Source organism: Pelecanus crispus, chromosome 3 (genome assembly GCF_030463565.1).
Source record: "Pelecanus crispus isolate bPelCri1 chromosome 3, bPelCri1.pri, whole genome shotgun sequence".
Lineage (NCBI taxonomy): Eukaryota > Metazoa > Chordata > Aves > Pelecaniformes > Pelecanidae > Pelecanus > Pelecanus crispus.
This window is the reverse complement of record NC_134645.1, coordinates 90,910,954-90,929,396: the sequence shown is the minus strand read 5'-3', so window position 1 is coordinate 90,929,396 and position 18,443 is coordinate 90,910,954. Positions and strand designations below refer to the sequence as shown.

The window sequence follows — 18,443 nt, the reverse complement described above, 5'->3', positions numbered from 1 at the left end:
ATAGTATTATGTTCCAATTAGTTTTTTTAAAAGCTCTAGGATTAATGGAACAAATTATAACTCAAGCTTGACTGAACTACTGAATTTTCTTACAATTTTTTAGTAGTAGTAGTATTATTTACTGCAGATATTGAGCTTCAAGCTTGCTTGAACTTAAGTTTGACTCCATCCCTGCTCCACGAATTTTAGTCTGAAAATATCTTGGCGATTTATAGGGAAATTCATGCCTGAAGCAACGGGCTCAAAAAAAACTGCAAAGCAGCAGTTACACAATGGTATAAGAAAGAAAACAAAATTAATTTAGCATCAGATGACAAGTAGTTACATTCCTTCTTTCCCCAACCAAGAGAAACTGAACATCTCTCATGGAGGCCCATAATGTAGCAGTCAAGAAAAGAGCATCACAGCTTTGAGAAAGGAGATTCCCTTAACTTTGAACTGATTTATGCTAGAACATATGCTGGGTCAATTCTGTCTACATCACAGGCACAAGCCACAGAAGAGCACAACTGCCATTTGTGCTCACAGATTAGAAGATCAGCTCCAAGGCAAAGGGCTGCCCTGGATATTTGTATAGTTAAACTTTACAAACTGAATGTCATTCTTCCCTGAATAAGCTTAAGCCATTACACTTCGTGGATGTGCCCATAATCCCCCCAAGAGAACCAACAGCACAGGAAGTGCTGTTCCACTATTAAAAGTGGTCTGGGAGAAAGGAAAATAAATAAAAAAAACCAGTAATCACTGATGCTTGTCACTTGAACATCAGGTACACACACAGGCACACCATTTATCTTGATCTAATTAGAACATTTTAGGACTAGAGTTGAATATTCTAAGATTAGTATTCATAGCACAAGCTACATAATAAGCATTTTAATGCATTAACTATTTATAAATAAACAAAAGAGTTTGCTTAGAAGACAATCTGTCCAAATATTCAAATAGTTATGTATGAATAATCAGTTAAGTAGTACTTTTCAAAGAGCTCAGAATTATGACCGTAAAACTTTGTGAGCTATCAAAAGGCTTCAGAACTGTGAAGCATCAAGCCTGCTACTTCACAAAGTATACCTTCTGTATAGTATCACATCAGCAGTGCTCCTTAACCACTTAAGGGACAAAAACCAACAGCTTCCATCTATCACTTCTTTTCAGAGTCTCGACACTGTTGCAGGTACATAACAATGAGAAACCACAACCTAGAGTAAGAATGCCTTCTTCAGCCATTCGAGTCAATTTGAATCCAGACTAGGGATGACGTTCTCTCACACCTATTTATTCATTCCTCTACATTGATTCAATGATTTAAAAAACAGACTTTAGCAGATGGAAAACCAGCAAAGTGATATGGATGTGCCTTAATAATAAATAAATACATAAATACACCATCACCTCCCAAAAAGAAAAGAAAAAAAAAAAACAAACCACCACCCCAAACCACTGTATTGCGTTTGCGTGGCAAGATTTCAGTAGCGGGGGAACCACAGGGGTGGCTTCTGGGAGAAGCTGCTAGAAGCTTCCCCTGTGTCCGACAGAGCCAGTGCCAGCCAGCTCCAGGATGGACCTGCTGCTGGCCAAGGCTGAGCCCATCAGTGAGGGTGGTAGCGCCTCTGGGATAACATATTTAAGAAGGGGGGGATGGGGGAGGACAGGGACACATGACCCACACCTGGGACAGAAACTGCAGCTGGAGTGAGAATATGTGAGAGACACAACTCTGCAGACACCAAGGTCAGTGAAGAAGGAGGGGAGGAGGTGCTCCAGGCGCCAGAGCAGAGATTCCCCTGCAGCCCCTGGTGCAGCCCATGGTGAGGCAGCTGTGCCCCTGCAGCCCAGGGAGGTCCATGGGGGAGCAGATATCCACCTGCAGCCCGGGGAGGGCCCCACGCCGGAGCAGGTGCATGCACCTGAAGCAGGCTGTGACCCTGTGGGAAGCCCACACTGGAGCAGACTCCTGGCAGGACCTGTGGACCTGTGGAGAGAGGAGCCCAGGCTGGAGCAGGCTGCTGGCAGGACTTGTGACCCCGTGGGGGACCCACGCTGGAGCAGTCTGCTCCTGAAGGGCTGCACCCCATGGAGGGGACACACACTGGAGCAGTTCGTGAAGAACTGCAGCCTGTGGGAAGGACTCACGTTGGAGAAGTTCATGGAGGACTGTCTGCCGTGGGAGGGACCCCACGCTGGAGCAGGGGAAGAGTGTGAGGAGTGTTTCCCCTGAAGAGGAAGGAGCGGCAGAGACAAGGTGTGATGAACTGACCACAACCCCCATTCCCCGTCCCCCTGTGATGCTCGGAGGGAAGAGGCAGGGAAAATTGTGAGTGAAGCTGAGCCTGGGAAGAAGGGAGGGGTGGGGGGAAGGTGTTTTAAGATTTGGGTTTATTTCTCACTACCCTACTCAGTTTTGATTCGTAATAAATTAAACTGATTTTCCTCAAGTGGAGCCTGTTTTGCCCGTGACAGTAATTGCTGAGTGATCTCTCTGTCCTTATCTCAACCTATGAGCTTTTCATTATATTTTCTCTCCCCTGTCCAGCTGGAAAGGGGAGTGATAGAGTAGCTTTGGTGGGCACTTGGCATCCAGCCAGGGTCAACCCACCACAACCACCCACTCCAAATGCAGCATTAAGATAAAACACTATCTCAACCTAGCCCAACAGCTGTAAAACTAACAGACCTGCTTTATAATATACATACTTTAAATAATACTGTTTTGTGGAAACTTCTTAGGAGTAACAATATTTATACCCAACAGTTCCAGATACTAGTCTAACACTTTATGACACTCCATGCTGCCTCATTTGACCTACAGTCTCTCAATTGAAAGACCCCTCTCCTGGTTCATAATTGATATAGTTAAACAGAACCAATGAGTTATCTGGTGACTCCCATGAGTCTGGCTACCAAAATCTGACAACTCCTTTTCTGCTGTCAAAGTCAGTCATCTAGCAAAAGTCTAGGCATGCTCTCATTCCCTGTACAACAGGTAAAAAAAAAAAAAAAAAAAAAGAAAAAAGAAAAAAGGAGAAAAGGACAACACACCCTTTTACAACATGTCAACAGGTGGAGATGATGAGGCCACCTTGTGCTAGAGCTTTTTCACCCTGAGCTAGAATGTCTTTACCTTGAGAGAGGGGACAGAATAAATATGCTGAAGGTGCCCTTAATCCTACCTCAACTTACCAAAGTTTTATTTTTGCACTCTCAAATAAAAACTCAAGTACGCATACAATATTCATGGGTTCTAATGCTGTGGGAAACAGGCTGATACCAGTCTTGTAATCCTAAATTTACTGCCCAACGCAACTATAAGGTATAATTAAGATATAGAGTGAAGACTCCCATCTCAACTACTCAAACCCCAACTTTCTAGTCTGAAAACACATCATACTTGCCTCCTCATCCCATCTTCCCTTCCTACCTAAACACACAAAATAAAACCATGAATTAGGCATCTGCTTTTGCAGAAAATTAAGAGGAATGCTGTTTAGAGTGCTTAACATCTATGAATTGCTCTTTTCAGCAATTGCTTTAGAAAAGCAGTTTATACATTATAATCCAGAATCATATATGTGGCCTTTATATACTTTTGTAGAAGCTTGACATTATGTTATCATTACACACTTAAAAGCTAAACTGCAGGTTCCTAACAACTGATTAGTACCACAGTCTATAAAAGCTATTTATAGCTTTTAACCTTGACTGGAGGGGGAGAAAAAGCTTTATTACAACAACTTTCACAACTGCAATTTCAATCCAAAATATATGCTATCTCCAATTAAGTATATTATTCAAAATAAAGTCAGTGAAATAAAACCCACATGGATTCCAGACTCATCCTAAACCAAGGTTCTTCCAGCTGTAGAACTACAGAAATAGTTTAAAAATGGGTGAGCTGGTTTTCTCTTAAAGAACTAGTTAAAATAGTTAGAAAGAAGGACCACAAGGGACTATGCCATGTAAACAAAAACTGCACTTCCCTTCCAAAGACCTTAAAAATGCAGCACACAACAAAACAGTGCACAGTTAGCAACAGGGGGATAGCAACAGTCACTTTACCCTTTTAACTAAGGTTTTTGTTCCAAGTCTTCTCTTTAAATACCATGCCATTTTCACAGTTTTATGGGAATAACAGAAAAACCCTTACAACTACTACTTTGCGATATTCAATGAAAATAATAACAAATGTCTGAAGAGTAGCTGTCCTACACACATGAACGATGTATAATTAGCACTCAACAGTTGAGGCTTTGCCCATTGCTGATAGTTACATAAGCACATGATTTGAATAAAGCTCATTTAACTTGGAATCAAACCACTTGAATTAAGCCCAGTTGTTCACAAAACCTCTTATTCCTATAAAAAAATCCATTTGGTCCTGAAAAGTCTGTTCAGTACATGTCCAAACCCCTGAATACTTCTGTCCTTTAAAATTTCAGACCACAGAAACGTGCCCCAACCACAATGGAAGGGATACGCAGCATTACCAACCAATGGTGCAAAACTGATAAATATTTAAGTCTATTTCTTAAGATAAGTGAGGAGAGGAGGAAGGAAAGGAAAGGAAGGTATGGTTTAAAAGCACGCAGATGATTCTCGTGTGGGTTCCTCATCCCATCCTATCATTAGGAGGCAAACGCTCCTTCCTGACCCCAGGACCATAAACATGTATAACCCCAAGCATGACTAAATGACAAAACACTCAAAACACAACATATAATTCACTTATTCACTAGCCATCTAGGGTCAGTAAGTAAGGTGCCCAGAAAGGGGGTATTCATTCCTTGAGAAAAGCTCTTTACTCAAAATGCTTTCCAGTGATTAACAGCCCTGAACTTTCCTGTTAGCACCATTTCCAAAGCCATCTGTCAAATCTCAACATTTTTGTCCCCCTCCTCTGAGTTAGGAAAGAAGCCACTAACAATTGTGTAAACCTCCACTTCAGGCATTTTCCACTACTGGGCATAAAATTCCACATCCATGAGAATCTGGTCATGTCATTCGTACCAATCTGAAAATTAATCTATGGTTTCTTTCTCATTCCCAACAGAGTCTCCTTCAAGTTCAACCCCACATTAATATCTTTGCTCCCAGGAGACAATCTTTCCATTCTCTAGATCTGCTTTCACAACAAGCTGGTCTCCTGTTCTTAATAATGAGTTCTCAAGTGCATAATTTGTTTTTTAATTGGATTAGTACTACTCTCGAACCTTCTCTGTCCTCCTTCGTTCTCATTACTATCCCAACTTTCTCTCTGACCTCCTCCTGTCTCAGGGGTAACAGTTTTTCCATGAATCCATTCAACTATTTCTTCTTTAATCCTTTGCAGACAGGCTACCATTTTTCTTCCTTGCCACCTAATTTTGGGCTAGTTTCTTTTACTTCTTAATTTCTAAAACAAAAAAATGTTTCTCAGTTCTCTTCATTTTTTTGAGCTGTTCTTTAGCAATGATCACCTTTTCACAAGTTACTCGTCACAAATGACTTTCTGATAACTGTTCATATCAGGAATCCGCAATTTCTCAGTTACGCATGTAAGCTTTACCTCATCGTGTAAAGGATCAAAGAATAGGGAAAGAAAAAAGTATTTAGCCATGTAAATTCAGCAAGAAACTTTTACCTCGTCTTCATTACATTTTAACAATATGCGTGAAAAGTTATCTTAAAACACACCCAGTAGACTTCCTTCAAGTAATGGTCACAAATATGTTTCTGAAGGGGCTGCAACTGCCAATAATTTCAAAGTTCTTAATAAAAATAGAAAGTTGTACAAAAAGCTAAACTAAAGAAACCTGGGAAGCTATCACAAGTTTGATAATAAACTAACTTAGATGTTTAGGATAAATCAAAATTATTTGATTAACAAGCACAATCCAAAAATTCGGCCACCAGTTTTATCATACAGTTAAGTGTAGCTTTACTATTTTTATTTTGTATTATGATACCAACAAAGTGAGATTATTTAGGTAACATGCCTTTTTTCTAAAATGTAATTTGCTAATCATGAAAAAAAATAACTAACTGCAGAGATGTTCCTAACTATTTTGTTACAAACACCTTTTAGACAATTAGCAGCAATTCTCAAAGAGCTGCTTTACATTCTGTATCTACTTGTTTGCATTTAGTTATCTGCAATCCATCAAATTTGCATGAATATTTTTCAAATATAATAGCCTTTGGCAAGAACTACCTGTTCTGCATTTTTTTAAATAGCTGCCTTACCATAATTGAACAGCCATAGCATTATGATCATATTTATTATCTTTTACTAAAACTGCATGTGAACAGATGTGAAAAAGAAAAAGGTACTCGTACAAATATAGGAAAATAACTTACGCTCCTTAATAGCTTGCATTTAGTTCAGGTCACATTTTACCATTATAAAACCTAGTCCTGTTTGATTGTATTAATTTGAATTATTCCACAGACACTTTAAAGCTTTTTATTATTCTTACTGGTAACAGTCTCTTTTTCAAAACTGGCGTCTCATTACTTTACCAACCCTACTCCTGTCTGAACATTCAGCTCCACTCATTAGAACAAACATCTGCTACAAACAGTATTAATGAGATACATATCAAGGGATACAGCAAGCCGTTAACCACCTGGGTTAATCACTTTACAGTACAAAGTTGATAATACAGAGTCATACAGTATGCCTTGAACATACTGCTACAATTATCTTATTCAGATAGCAACTACTATTTGGAAACACAGCATTACAGAATTGAATACATGTGTAAAGCGGTACATACCTTGTAGCTACTGTTAATGTACTTCATATATTTCATCTCAACAAAGCCAAAAGGCATGGTTTTAGTAGCAGGAAATTTGCCCTTTGGATTTCTGTGCCTTATGAATAGATTAGCATTAAAATTATTTTTAAGACACCAGAGGTTTGACTACTGTTCCAATAAATATACAGGATAGAATTCACACCGAACCAGTCAGCATAGGTGCAGACTTAAGTGGTTTATTTTTTTATGATAATAATTTCAAGCAATATGATTTTAGGGCTGTTTTTCCCCAAAACGGAGTGAGTTGCATATCATATTTACATACATGCAAATAGCTGGCACAAAGGAAATATTTTTCCAAAGAGAGACAACACTAAGTGAGCTTCTAAGTTCTTTTAATTTAAAGTTCATTTGTCTAAACCTGAGATGCAAACAGACAGGCATTTATAAAAAGCGGGGGGAGAAGTATTTGTTCACACTGCATTTCCCTTTGGAGCGAACATGCTCCAGAAGGAAAGCTGGAGCAAGAACAAGGAGGTGTGCCTTGCTGATGCTCATGGAATGACGGCTCTAGAAACCAGGCAAAGGACAAGCAAGACCACAGTGTAGGACAGACTAAGCAAGGGTAAGTCAAAAGATTTGGAACTCGGGGCTCCAAGAGAATGGAGGAAGATGAGTTTTGACCCAAACTAGACTCAGAACCCACAAATTTATGGAAGTGTATAAGATACTACTCCAGTAAATTTCCCAAAAATATTTCATAGAATCACATCAAATAATTTAACTAAACAATTTCACATCATTTAGTCAATGCAAGATGATAAATAATGCTCTTTCATTTAGGGAAATACTTTTTTTTTTTTTTAAATTATGGGCAGAAAAATGTAACAATACTAAGAAAGCAAGAAAACATGCACTACTCTACCACTGAAAAACAAGCAAAGAAAACCCCCACCACCAACACACCTCTTAACCCAGAAGTGTGAAAGTTTAGCTGCAGTTGAAATCTACAAATAGCAAATGCCTTTGGAGAAAAGTAAAAGTCCTCAACAAAATTACTGACGCCACATGCCAGTTATGACAAGGCTTCAGCCATGAAACCTCTAGAGAAAACTACTGATGCAGGAATAAAATGCAGGTATTTAACAATGGTGAAGTTTAAGAATTTTGGCTAAGTTGAGCAAATATTGCTATTAACTGGGATAAGAGTGTTCAATTTAAGTGAGGAAGTATAATGTAGAATCATAGACTCATAGAATCGTTTAGGTTGGAAAAGACCTTTAACATCATCCAGTCCAACCATTAACCAGGCACTACGAAGTCCACCACTAAACCAATTAAGGGGAGAAAAATAATTTCATGTTTCCTGGCTTGGTGGCTGGATTATTTTGTAATGAAAGTAAAACGAGAAGAGAATCATTAAGGTTGGAAAGGATCTCTAAGATCATCAGTCCAACCATCAACCCAAAACCACCATGTCCACTAAACCAAACTGCCACATCTACGCGTTTTTTGAATACCACCAGGGATGGGGACTCCACCACCCCTCTGGGCAGCCTTTCCCAATGCTTGACTACTCTTTCCGTGAAGAAAGTTTTCCTAATATCCAATCTAAACCTCCCCTGATGCAGCTTAAGCCCATTTCCTCTCATCCTATCGCTGACTACTTGGGAGAAGAGACCAACACCCACCCCACTACAACCTCCTTTCAGGAAGTTGGAGAGAGCGATAAGGTCTCCCCTCAGCCTCCTCTTCTCCACACTAAACAACCCCAGTTCCCTCAGCCGCTCCTCATAAGGCCTGTGCTCCAGACCCTTCACCAGCTTTGTTGCCCTTCTCTGGACATGCTCCAGCACCTCCATGTCCTTCTTGGACTGAGGGGCCCAAAACTGGACACAGTATTCAAGGTGTGGCCTCACCAGTGCTGAGTACAGGGGGACAATCACCTCCCTGCTCCTGCTGGCCACACTATTCCTCATACAAGCCAGGATGCTGTTGGCCTTCTTGGCCACCTGGGCACACTGCTGGATCATATTCAGCCGGCTGTCAACCAACACCCCCAGGTCCTTTTCCGCCAGGCAGCTTTCCAGCCACTCTTCCCCAAGCCTGTAGCGTTGCATGGGGTTGTTGTGACCCAAGGGCAGGACCCGGCACTTGGCCTTGTTGAATCTCATACAATTGGCCTCAGCCCACCAGTCCAGCCTGTCCAGATCCCTCTGTAGAGCCTTCCTACCCTCGAGCAGATCAACACTCCCACCCAACTTGGTGTCATCTGCAAACTTACTGAGGGTGCACTCAATCCCCTCATCCAGACCATCAATAAAGATATTAAACAAGACTGGCCTCAAAACAGAGCCCTGGGGAACACTGCTCATGACCAGTCGCCAACTGGATTTAACTCCATTCACCACAATTCTCTGGGCTCAGCCACCCAGTCAGTTTTTTACCCAGCAAAGAGTACAGTATAGTATATAAAGTTATCAGCTAAGCATCTGCTTTTCTGTAAGTCCAATGAGGTCGATGAAACAGCACTGCTTTTTTAAGCGAAGAGAGAGAACATACATAAACAAAAAAACCAAAAAAACAAAAAAAAAAACCTATACACAAGCCAAATAATATTGTAATAGGCAAACCCTGGAGTGTTGCATCTAAACCACACTTAACAGAACAGCTTCAGAGGTACTGGATGACAGGGGTATCATCTCCAGATAAAGTAAGCAGGGGATCCATAAATGGATCTCCACTAACTGATGTCTTAATACTAAATTCAGGAAGGTCACAAGCATTCAGAATAATTCATGAAAATCTGTTTAATTGCATATGGAGTCCAGATCATTGGAGAACAACAAAATAATTAGAAGCATGTCCAATGTAAAAACTGCCATAGTCATTTTTCATTCTTGATTAGGGTAGCTATCATGCACAGTGTCTAAATGTCCAAATAACAGCTCAGGTTTTCATCTTTAATCTCTCTTTCACAACATTCCTTCAGCTGATTTTCATTAACACTGGATCTTTGTAGCACCATTTTCCTCTCTGAATATACCTATCAGTCTGTGTATCTCCATAATCAACTACAAGTTATTAAGTTCTGAGAAAATTTAAAGGAACTATCTAGTTCCCTCAGTTTTATTCTTCATCCATTCTGTTTTGTCACCATTCTAGAGCTCTAAAAACACAGGACAGAATGTCCAAAATACTGAAAATTCCTACAAGAAATTACATGCGCACTTTAATTTCTTTCACAAAAGGCAGTCTTCCAGGTGCGCTACTATTTTCTATATAATTATTCTAGTATTCAGTATGTATGCATCCTGTACATTTGAGTAAGAAAATAAGAATATTCCATAAGACTTCAATTTTCCAAATGAGTAATGTAAGATATGACAGAGACACCCTTCATATTGGGGGGGGGGGGGGGGGGGGGGGGGAGTGGAAAAATAGCTTACAACCCTATGAAACAGCATTAACTGTCATTTTACAGCATCTTAGTATTTGTTCTAAGACATACCAATCTGTATTGGCTAATGACCCACAGTTTTGAACAGATTATTCTCCAGTGGCAATGCACACTAGAGACACTGCAGATGAAGCATTTTTTCCTTTAATGTCAAATGGCCTTCTATAAAGAAATTATTTTAAAAACAAAATTATTTTGTTATTATTATTTCTTGAAGCAATAGGCTTAAATTATACGAAAACATTCCCATAAACTATCTTTAATACATACTAAAATACTAGTATAAACCAATCCCTAAAACAAAGGCTTCCTGAAGGTCTGAACTATGAGAAAAGGCAAGGATTACGAACACCTGAGCTGCACAGGACATTAATTCTTTGTGAGCATATTTTCATAGTTATACAAGTCAAGTCCATGGGCACTATATCTGGGGATTAAATGAGTAATAAATGCAGACTCCATCTAGCTCTTTGCATGGTCAGTTTAAGCTGGCTGAGTTTACTTGTTTAGGCTCAGCACTTTTGAATGCACTGTACTGCTCTGAGAATAAGCCTGAATGTCCCAACACAATGTTTCTGTAACCTCGCACCCTGTGAACGCCTGCATCGCATTACCCAAGTCCTTGTGCCAGCACATACAGCCAGCCAACGTTAATAAACCAAATATTCCCACCACCTATTTCTTAATGCTTCGATGCCATGCTGAGTGCAAGCTTGCTTTGTATTTTCACACCATGCTCTGCCCAAGCTAATAAACCCTTGAAGTACAACTCCACAGATGAGAGACACCTGAAGGGTTTGTTTGGGTTTTTTTTTATAGGAGACAGCTTAGTTCTGGATGAATGGTGCTGAAACCTGACTGACTCCATGTGGAGCCACTTGGTAATTCTCACAAGACACCCAATTCCCCATATTTTCCAGGCTTTTCATTATCTAGGATACACCATTCTATTACTAAAGATAACAAACTGAACAAAATAAAGAACACAGGAAAAACTTTAGAAGCCAGCCTACACTGCTTGTTTAGTATCAAAACGTTACTTTGTTGACTTAGCACATGGAAGGGAGAATGCTTCCCATTGCACTGCTAAAACAAAACTTCTTTTGCCCATATCTATACACAAAACCAGTATTTTAACTTCACCAGACTGAAAACAGAAAATCTTACCTCCTGTTTTTGAAAGCATACATTCCATTCACACAGCTGATGCCTTCTAACTTGTACACATGTCAACACCAAACTCTTTTGCTAGTTTAAAGCACCATGCACAAATGAGCATACCAGTCCTCCTCTTACCATGTGTACATTCATTGTAATTGCACTTTTTCTGATCAAGTCAAAGCAGGTTAAAAATCTATTCATTTGCTCTAAGTGAATAAAAGCTAAAGTCATTCTACTTAGCACAGATTACAATTGCTTAAATACTACTGTATATAAAGAACATATTTTAGAAATAAAAATCAAGCTATTGAAATGAATGAGATGCGTCACACAATTTAAATTCTTCCTGTTACTGAGACACTAGTGACTATGATGTAAGAAATTACACTATTAATTATCTCAAGATAGCCCCCACAACAAAAAGAAAGATTGTGATCTGAATGCTATGAGTAGCTGTTGTGGTTTAACCCCAGTCTGCAACCAAGCACCACAGAGCTGTTCACTCACTCTCCCCCTACCGATGGGATGGGGGAGAGAATCAGAAGAGCAAAAGTAAGAAAACTTATGGGTTGAGATAAGAACAGTTTAATGATTGAAATAAAATAGAATAATAATAATAATGTAATGAAAAACAACAAAAAGAGAGAGAGAAACAAAACCCAGGAAAAAAAAGTGATGCAATTACTCACTGCCCACCAACCGATGCTCACCCAGTCCCTGAGCAGCGATCGCTGCCCCCCAGCCAACTGCCCCCAGTTTCTATACTGAGCATGACGTCATGTGGTATGGAATAGCCCTTTGGTCAGTTTGGGTCAGCTCTCCTGCCTGTGCTCCCTCCCAGCTTCTTGTGCACCTCCTCAATGGCAGCGCACGGGAAGCTGAAAAGTCCTTGACTAGTGTAAGCACTGCTTAGCAACAACTAAAACATCAGTGTGTTATCAACATAATTCTCATGCTAAATCCAAAACACAGCACTATACCAGCTACTAGGAAGAAAATTAACTCTATCCCAGCCAAAACCAGGACAGTAGCACAGGTTAAAACCATTTCCATTAATATCTGGGATTCTTGATTTTAGTTTTGAAACCAGAAATACGGAAGAAAACCAGAAAGTTAGAATGTCAATCCCCATGAAATATTTATTATTTCAAAACCTCAAGAAAATGGTTGTAATTTCACAAATGTTCCAACCTATTAAAAATATTCAGTCCTATGAAAATAAGTATGATTTTGGAGGTTTGGAATTTTACTCAAGAAAGATTTGTTTCTATGAAGGGCCACAGTACCTCTTTGCAAGAGTATAAGGAAATGGGGCACCTAACATTTGGGATTTAATTTCAATGTGAATAGCAAATACTTTCTATACCTCATCCAACCTGCTGGGTGTAGAGGCAACAGACCTTGTGTGACATGGCTTTTTCATAGACAAAGCAATGAAAGGATGGATACTTGATGATACCAGACACACATGTTTAGACAACAGAGTTTCATGCAGTTGAGACCAATCTATAACCAGTATCAGAGAAAAAAGTGTTTTGCCATTCTGTATTTGGTGATGTATGGCATTTCTCCTTTGTGAGAATACTGGAGAAATTAAATACAAGGATGCATTTCAAATCAGAAATAGTAACACTGAAGAGGTTCAACACATCAATCCATCAGGCTGTAGTCTGTCACAAAAAAAAAGTCACCTCTACAATGAATGTAAGAGAACTGGTGAGGGATGATGAAACTATTGACTCTTTGGCTGACCAGAACTACAAGTTTCAGCAAAGGATCACAGTACAAATAAAAAAAACCCTATGACATTTCTAATACTAGCCAACTTCTGAAGGATCAACTAGAAGTTTTAATTTAACTTTCATAACCAAATTCTTCAGCTTAACAAACTCTTACTGTTATCTTATTCTAAGACCTTGGTGGCAAGTCTTGGCTGACAGACCAGCAAGGGTTATGGAGAAGAATAAAAGTACGTACATTTAATACCCAGTCTGCAGAACAGCTGCTAAGAAGAAACTTGGCCACAAACTTCGGCAAGTGTCGGGTACCAAGACAGCAAAAAAATTAATCTCTGGGGTCAGTTCTGTTGTTAGAATATGCTTTGTCCTTTGTACAAGCAAATTCACTTTCCTGAGAAAATACAAGCCGTCTACCCAATTTACTGGGTGTTTCTTTTTCATTTAAAATGATCTTACCGAGTGCCGTCTGCTTTCCAGCTAACTTTGTATGGCTTCTGCTCCAAAAATTTAATATTTTGCTTGTCCATGGAAACAGGCTGTGCTCCAGGGAATCCAGACCTTAAAAAAAGAGAAACATGTTTATTAATATTCTGCAATAAATAGTCACACAAGGCAATGCATTTTTTACATTAGACTGAAGTCACCTTGTACCAGACTTGCTGCAAGGTTAACTTTGACTTAGAACATCTTCTCCAATAAGGTATTTTGCAATAGGAAGCAAATGCCTGATCTGGTAAGAACAAGTGTATTTGTCTATGACAAAACAATAAATTATGTAGAACTTCAAAGTTTTAACCTTGGAGGAAGACATATTTGAATTCAAAACTACAAGCACTAGAAGAACTATAAGCATCAAAAAGTTAGAAAGCGCTGTAACTCCCTGGATCATCAGCTTTGGAAAGGAGGAGTTCAGAATCTGAGGCATTAAAATCAACGTTCTCATTAACACTGGACACAAATCCAAGTTGGCTATAAACACAAGTATTATACCTCAGTATTGAAGTGTAATAGCAGTTGTATAAATAAGTCTACTGCTTGAGCAAGCACTGAATTTTAGACAAATACATGGACTAGACTACATCTGGAATTTGCACAGCAACAATTAATCTGAAAAGATTTTGTTATCTGAATGCAAAAGCAGTTCTAGAATCTTGTTTCTTAACATCAATAGTTGATCATTCTGTTTCATAGTACAATGCAAGATCCTCATCTGTTTCACTGCTGAGTGTTTTTGAGGCTTGCTTTTTTTTTTTAACAATCGCTCCAAAAATAGTCACCTTTTTCATTTTTAGAATGAGCTGTTTCCTTCTGCAAAACTACAAACATAACACTTACTTCTAGACAGTATAAATAAACAAGTTCTAAATGTTTTCATACCCTTCCCATCCACAGAACTGCTGGCATTTTTGCTGTATTCCTCCTAACTTTGGTTGTGTTGTCACCTGGGTCACACATTTAACTGTTATTCCTTCCAAGAAAATTGCACCCTAAATAAAAAAAAAAAAAAATTAGTATTTAAGCCTTCATAAAAGCAGATCAGAACACGTCAATACGAGATTAAGTCTGTTTTTACAAGTTGGCCCTCATGAGCAATACTAGCTTAAATATTCCTTAAAGATTTACCCCCAAATACCAAGATACATCAGCTGAGCTTTGCCAGGAAAGTCACTGGTGAGCCATATTATGAACCCAGAAACTGAAATGAGTTCTTTATGGGGGGAAAAAATAAAATAATAATTAAAAATAAATTTTAAAAGGAGGTAAATGGTAAGGGATAGGCACTGTTTAGCTAGTACCCTCAAGAAAGTTCCCACATCAAGCTACAGCATCAGTCTGACTCATTTTTTTTCATTTGTAACTAAAATGTTTTTATTTAAAAAGAAAGTACACCAGTATCAAGTTTTTAATAGTAAATTGGTCACATATGCCCTTTGCAGGGATCAAATTAATCATCCTTAAGACATGAAATATTATATAATAATAAGGTAGTATAAGAGATCTATTTGTGGATGAGAATCTGAACCTAAACAGTATTGTAAGCCTGGAGCAAATCACTGTACATCAACTCCACCTCGATGACCTACTACATTACATGCCTCAAAACTTAAATTTAACACTGTAGGGAAAACAATTGAAAGAATGAATGTACTTATGCAGCAGCAAACTTTAAAGGATTCTCAGTTGTTCTAGGATAAACTTCTTAACAAAAGAGCTGGTCATGTTTATAAAAAAAAAAAAAAAAAAAACCAGCTGGTCAGCTAGTTTGTAACAAAATATTTGTGTAAAAAAATATACTTGCATAATTTTATTCTCAGTCTACACCAGGTTACTAAAGCGGAGGTGCTATCCTGAATGCCACAGAAAAGCCTAAGTAGAGATCAATAAAAGAATACTGAAAATAAACCTCTAAAATAACTTGTATATTCCAGAAAGAGTTTGATGCCAAGTGGAATAAAAACTAATTCTGCACAACAGAACACATTAAAGCCATCAGGTCTACAAAGCTACGTAATTAAAGATTTCTATAGAGATCCCAAATCGACCCGACTTATTTCAAGAGCATCTCAAATAAATTCTCAATGCAGACTGAGAAGATCAAAGCATGAAGTTTCACCTGTTGAGCTAGGAATCCTGCAAATGAAGACACAACTATTTCATATCTGTTCTCTAAAATGCTGGAAACTTGCCTTAACAAATCTAGCTGCATACTACTGATGAAAAGAGCTTTTTTGCTCCCTTCCCTTTCCACACACCATGGCACTCATCTGTTCTACTCTTGAGCAAGTCTAGGAAGTAAGTTGGCAAAAATTACATTGTAAATTAGTAATTTTCTGCGAAATCAGTATCCTGAACTAGCTCACCATAGGATGAGTCAGCATTTAGTGCCAGCACAAGGGAAGCAAAAGGGACACAAGGAGTGCTTGGAAAGCAGGACCACAGTTTTCAGTACAGCCTGCATTTAGTTAAGACTGGCTCAGTTGCATCACCAAATTGCATTCTGAGAACGGTACGTCCTAAAGAAATACGCTCGTTCACAACCTTAATTCCCTTAAGCTCCACAGACTTTCGGCACATCACTTATCCCATATTATTTATGTGGGCACCAGCAGGTTCAACAGCACACAGGTGACTGGGCAAGGGAGGCAGACAGCTACACATGCCTGGCCAGCATGTTGTCTGAATTCTGAGTAAGTGGCTAAAAGCACCACGAAATAAAGGAAGATGGTTGTGCCTTGCTACTCAGAATAATGGCAGAGTGCGACAGCAGTACAACTGCTAAGATTAAAGCAAAAGGCAGGCAACAGAAAAGATCTTCCAGAAAAGAAAAAGTCATAAACATGAAATCGGTGCCTGCCATTTGAAAGTGTCTCTTGCAGATGATCTGCCTCAAGTATACTCACTAGCTAAGGCACAGCACTATGAAAACAAGCTAAGTCACTTGGGCATCCATGCTTGGCTAATTCGGCACTCCAGGTTTCACAAGGACATTTCCTTGGATAAGGTGACAAAAACCGAGCCAGATCCATGCACTTTCTGCACCACTGTTGAGCTAACAACCCGCCGTGGAAACATGACACTGAAGAACATGGTGCAGAGATGCCAGAGCACTCAGCTCAGCAGGAACACCTCAGGTCCTCAGCGCTGCTACTAAGCCAAGAGTTATAAGCCCTAATGGCTCCAAGGTAACTACGTGCACTTAGTATCTACGCTCTGCACAACCTTCACACCATCTGTACTAATCAAGCTCTCCCCACTTGCCACCATATCCCTCCACCCGTCACTTCAGCTGAAGGGGAAGTGGCAACATATATCATCTTGTGTTGGTTCAGATCCTAAACACCATGTGGAGGAGTGGGTGAGTGGGAACAGCCCCAAACACACACATCCCTGACCCTAGTGACTATCACCAGGCCTGGGTGATAGCCATCTTCAGCTACTCAGACTTGACCAGGTGCCAGTACGCTCAGAGACTGCCTTCCAGAGGATGAGAAACATTCCAAAACATGTCAGGAAGAGAGAGAGTCCACATCTAAAAGAGAGGAAGGGAGAGCCAGTGTTACACTGATCAGCTTAGATTTAATACCTAGAAATACCGGACCAAATCACAAAAACTGCCTCTAGGCATGTACAAGCAAAAAAGATAAAACCAAATCATACTGACTGTCACTCAGTAACAAACAGTGTTCAACTAATCATTTGGTTTTGGTGATGAAACAGGCTTCACAGAACCAGAAGAAGCAGGAAACACCACATCTTTTGATGCTGGCTTTTGTCTTGGCTTGTCTTTTGTTTGCTTGTCTTGTTCTCATAGAGGAACTCAGAAAACATGGGGTAGATGTACCTTCTATAAAACAGAAGAGCAACCTGTTTGAGAACCAGGTTCAGAGGAGTTAGTGTTTCACTAACAAAATGGAAGAATATATTGAGGAGGATCTGCGGGGTCTGGTTTAGGTATAAGAGAATTAAATTTATTTTCCCTGAATTTTCTACTAGCATATTCTTATTTTTGTGACATCTGTGAATTTAGTAACAGGGATACAGACTGTGATGGTAGCTTAAGAATTCAGTGTTAGCCTTAATTTTAAGAATGGGCTGGAAAAAACAGCGTACAATTCAGTATAAACAAAGTCCTACACTTAATAAGGAATAAACAGTTACACAAACACACACTGGTAGATAATTAGAGAAAAAGATATGGTGGCAACAAGAGACCAAAGGCTGAATTAGTATTATCCTGTCTTGTAAAAGGCAATTATATTGATATATAGAAACAGAAGTATTAGCCTTAAGACGTGAAATTAATTCCTCCCTATTAAGCACTAGGATGGCCTCAACTAGAGGCTTATGTTCAAGTATAGGCACCACAGTCTCAGAAAAATGTGAGTCAACATGACAGAATACAAAGAATGACAAGAATGGTCAGAAGTATTAAAAAAAAAAAAAAAACGACTACAGGGAAAAAGTGAACAAATTGATATTTAATGCAGAGAAAGAGAAGGCTAAAAGGAAATGATGCCAGTATTCAAGTACATAAAATGCTGCTGCAAAACCAGAAGATAATCTTTTCCCCATGTCCATCAAAATGCCCATGGGCAGAACAATAAGTACAGGGGTTAAAAAAAAAAAAAAAAAAAAAGTAGGTTAGGCAGGAAAACCCAAAGTCACTAATATTTAGAACCAACATACTTTGATAGTTAAATAATAAATATTATCCTTGCTAACTGTGTCAACCAGGAGGTTTAATGGTTTCCTTCTGTCTCACAGAAAAAACACCTGCACTCAAAATCATGAAGAAAATCATTAACAGCTACCATCTCTTCCAGACCGTTTGAAATGTAACCATCC

At 39.1% G+C, this 18,443-nt stretch overlaps 1 protein-coding gene across 2 annotated transcripts in view; it reads right to left on the bottom strand.

The window, feature by feature from the left end:
• RNGTT (RNA guanylyltransferase and 5'-phosphatase) overlaps positions 1-18,443 on the bottom strand; it is a 196,152-nt gene that overhangs the window by 156,512 nt on the left and 21,197 nt on the right. For both annotated transcript variants that reach the window (XM_075707673.1, XM_075707674.1), the window contains exons 7-8: positions 14,475-14,584; positions 13,554-13,655 (exon numbers count right to left, since the gene is read on the bottom strand). In XM_075707673.1, the coding sequence (XP_075563788.1) occupies positions 13,554-13,655; positions 14,475-14,584 (212 nt within the window). The remainder of the gene's footprint in view (positions 1-13,553; positions 13,656-14,474; positions 14,585-18,443) is intronic.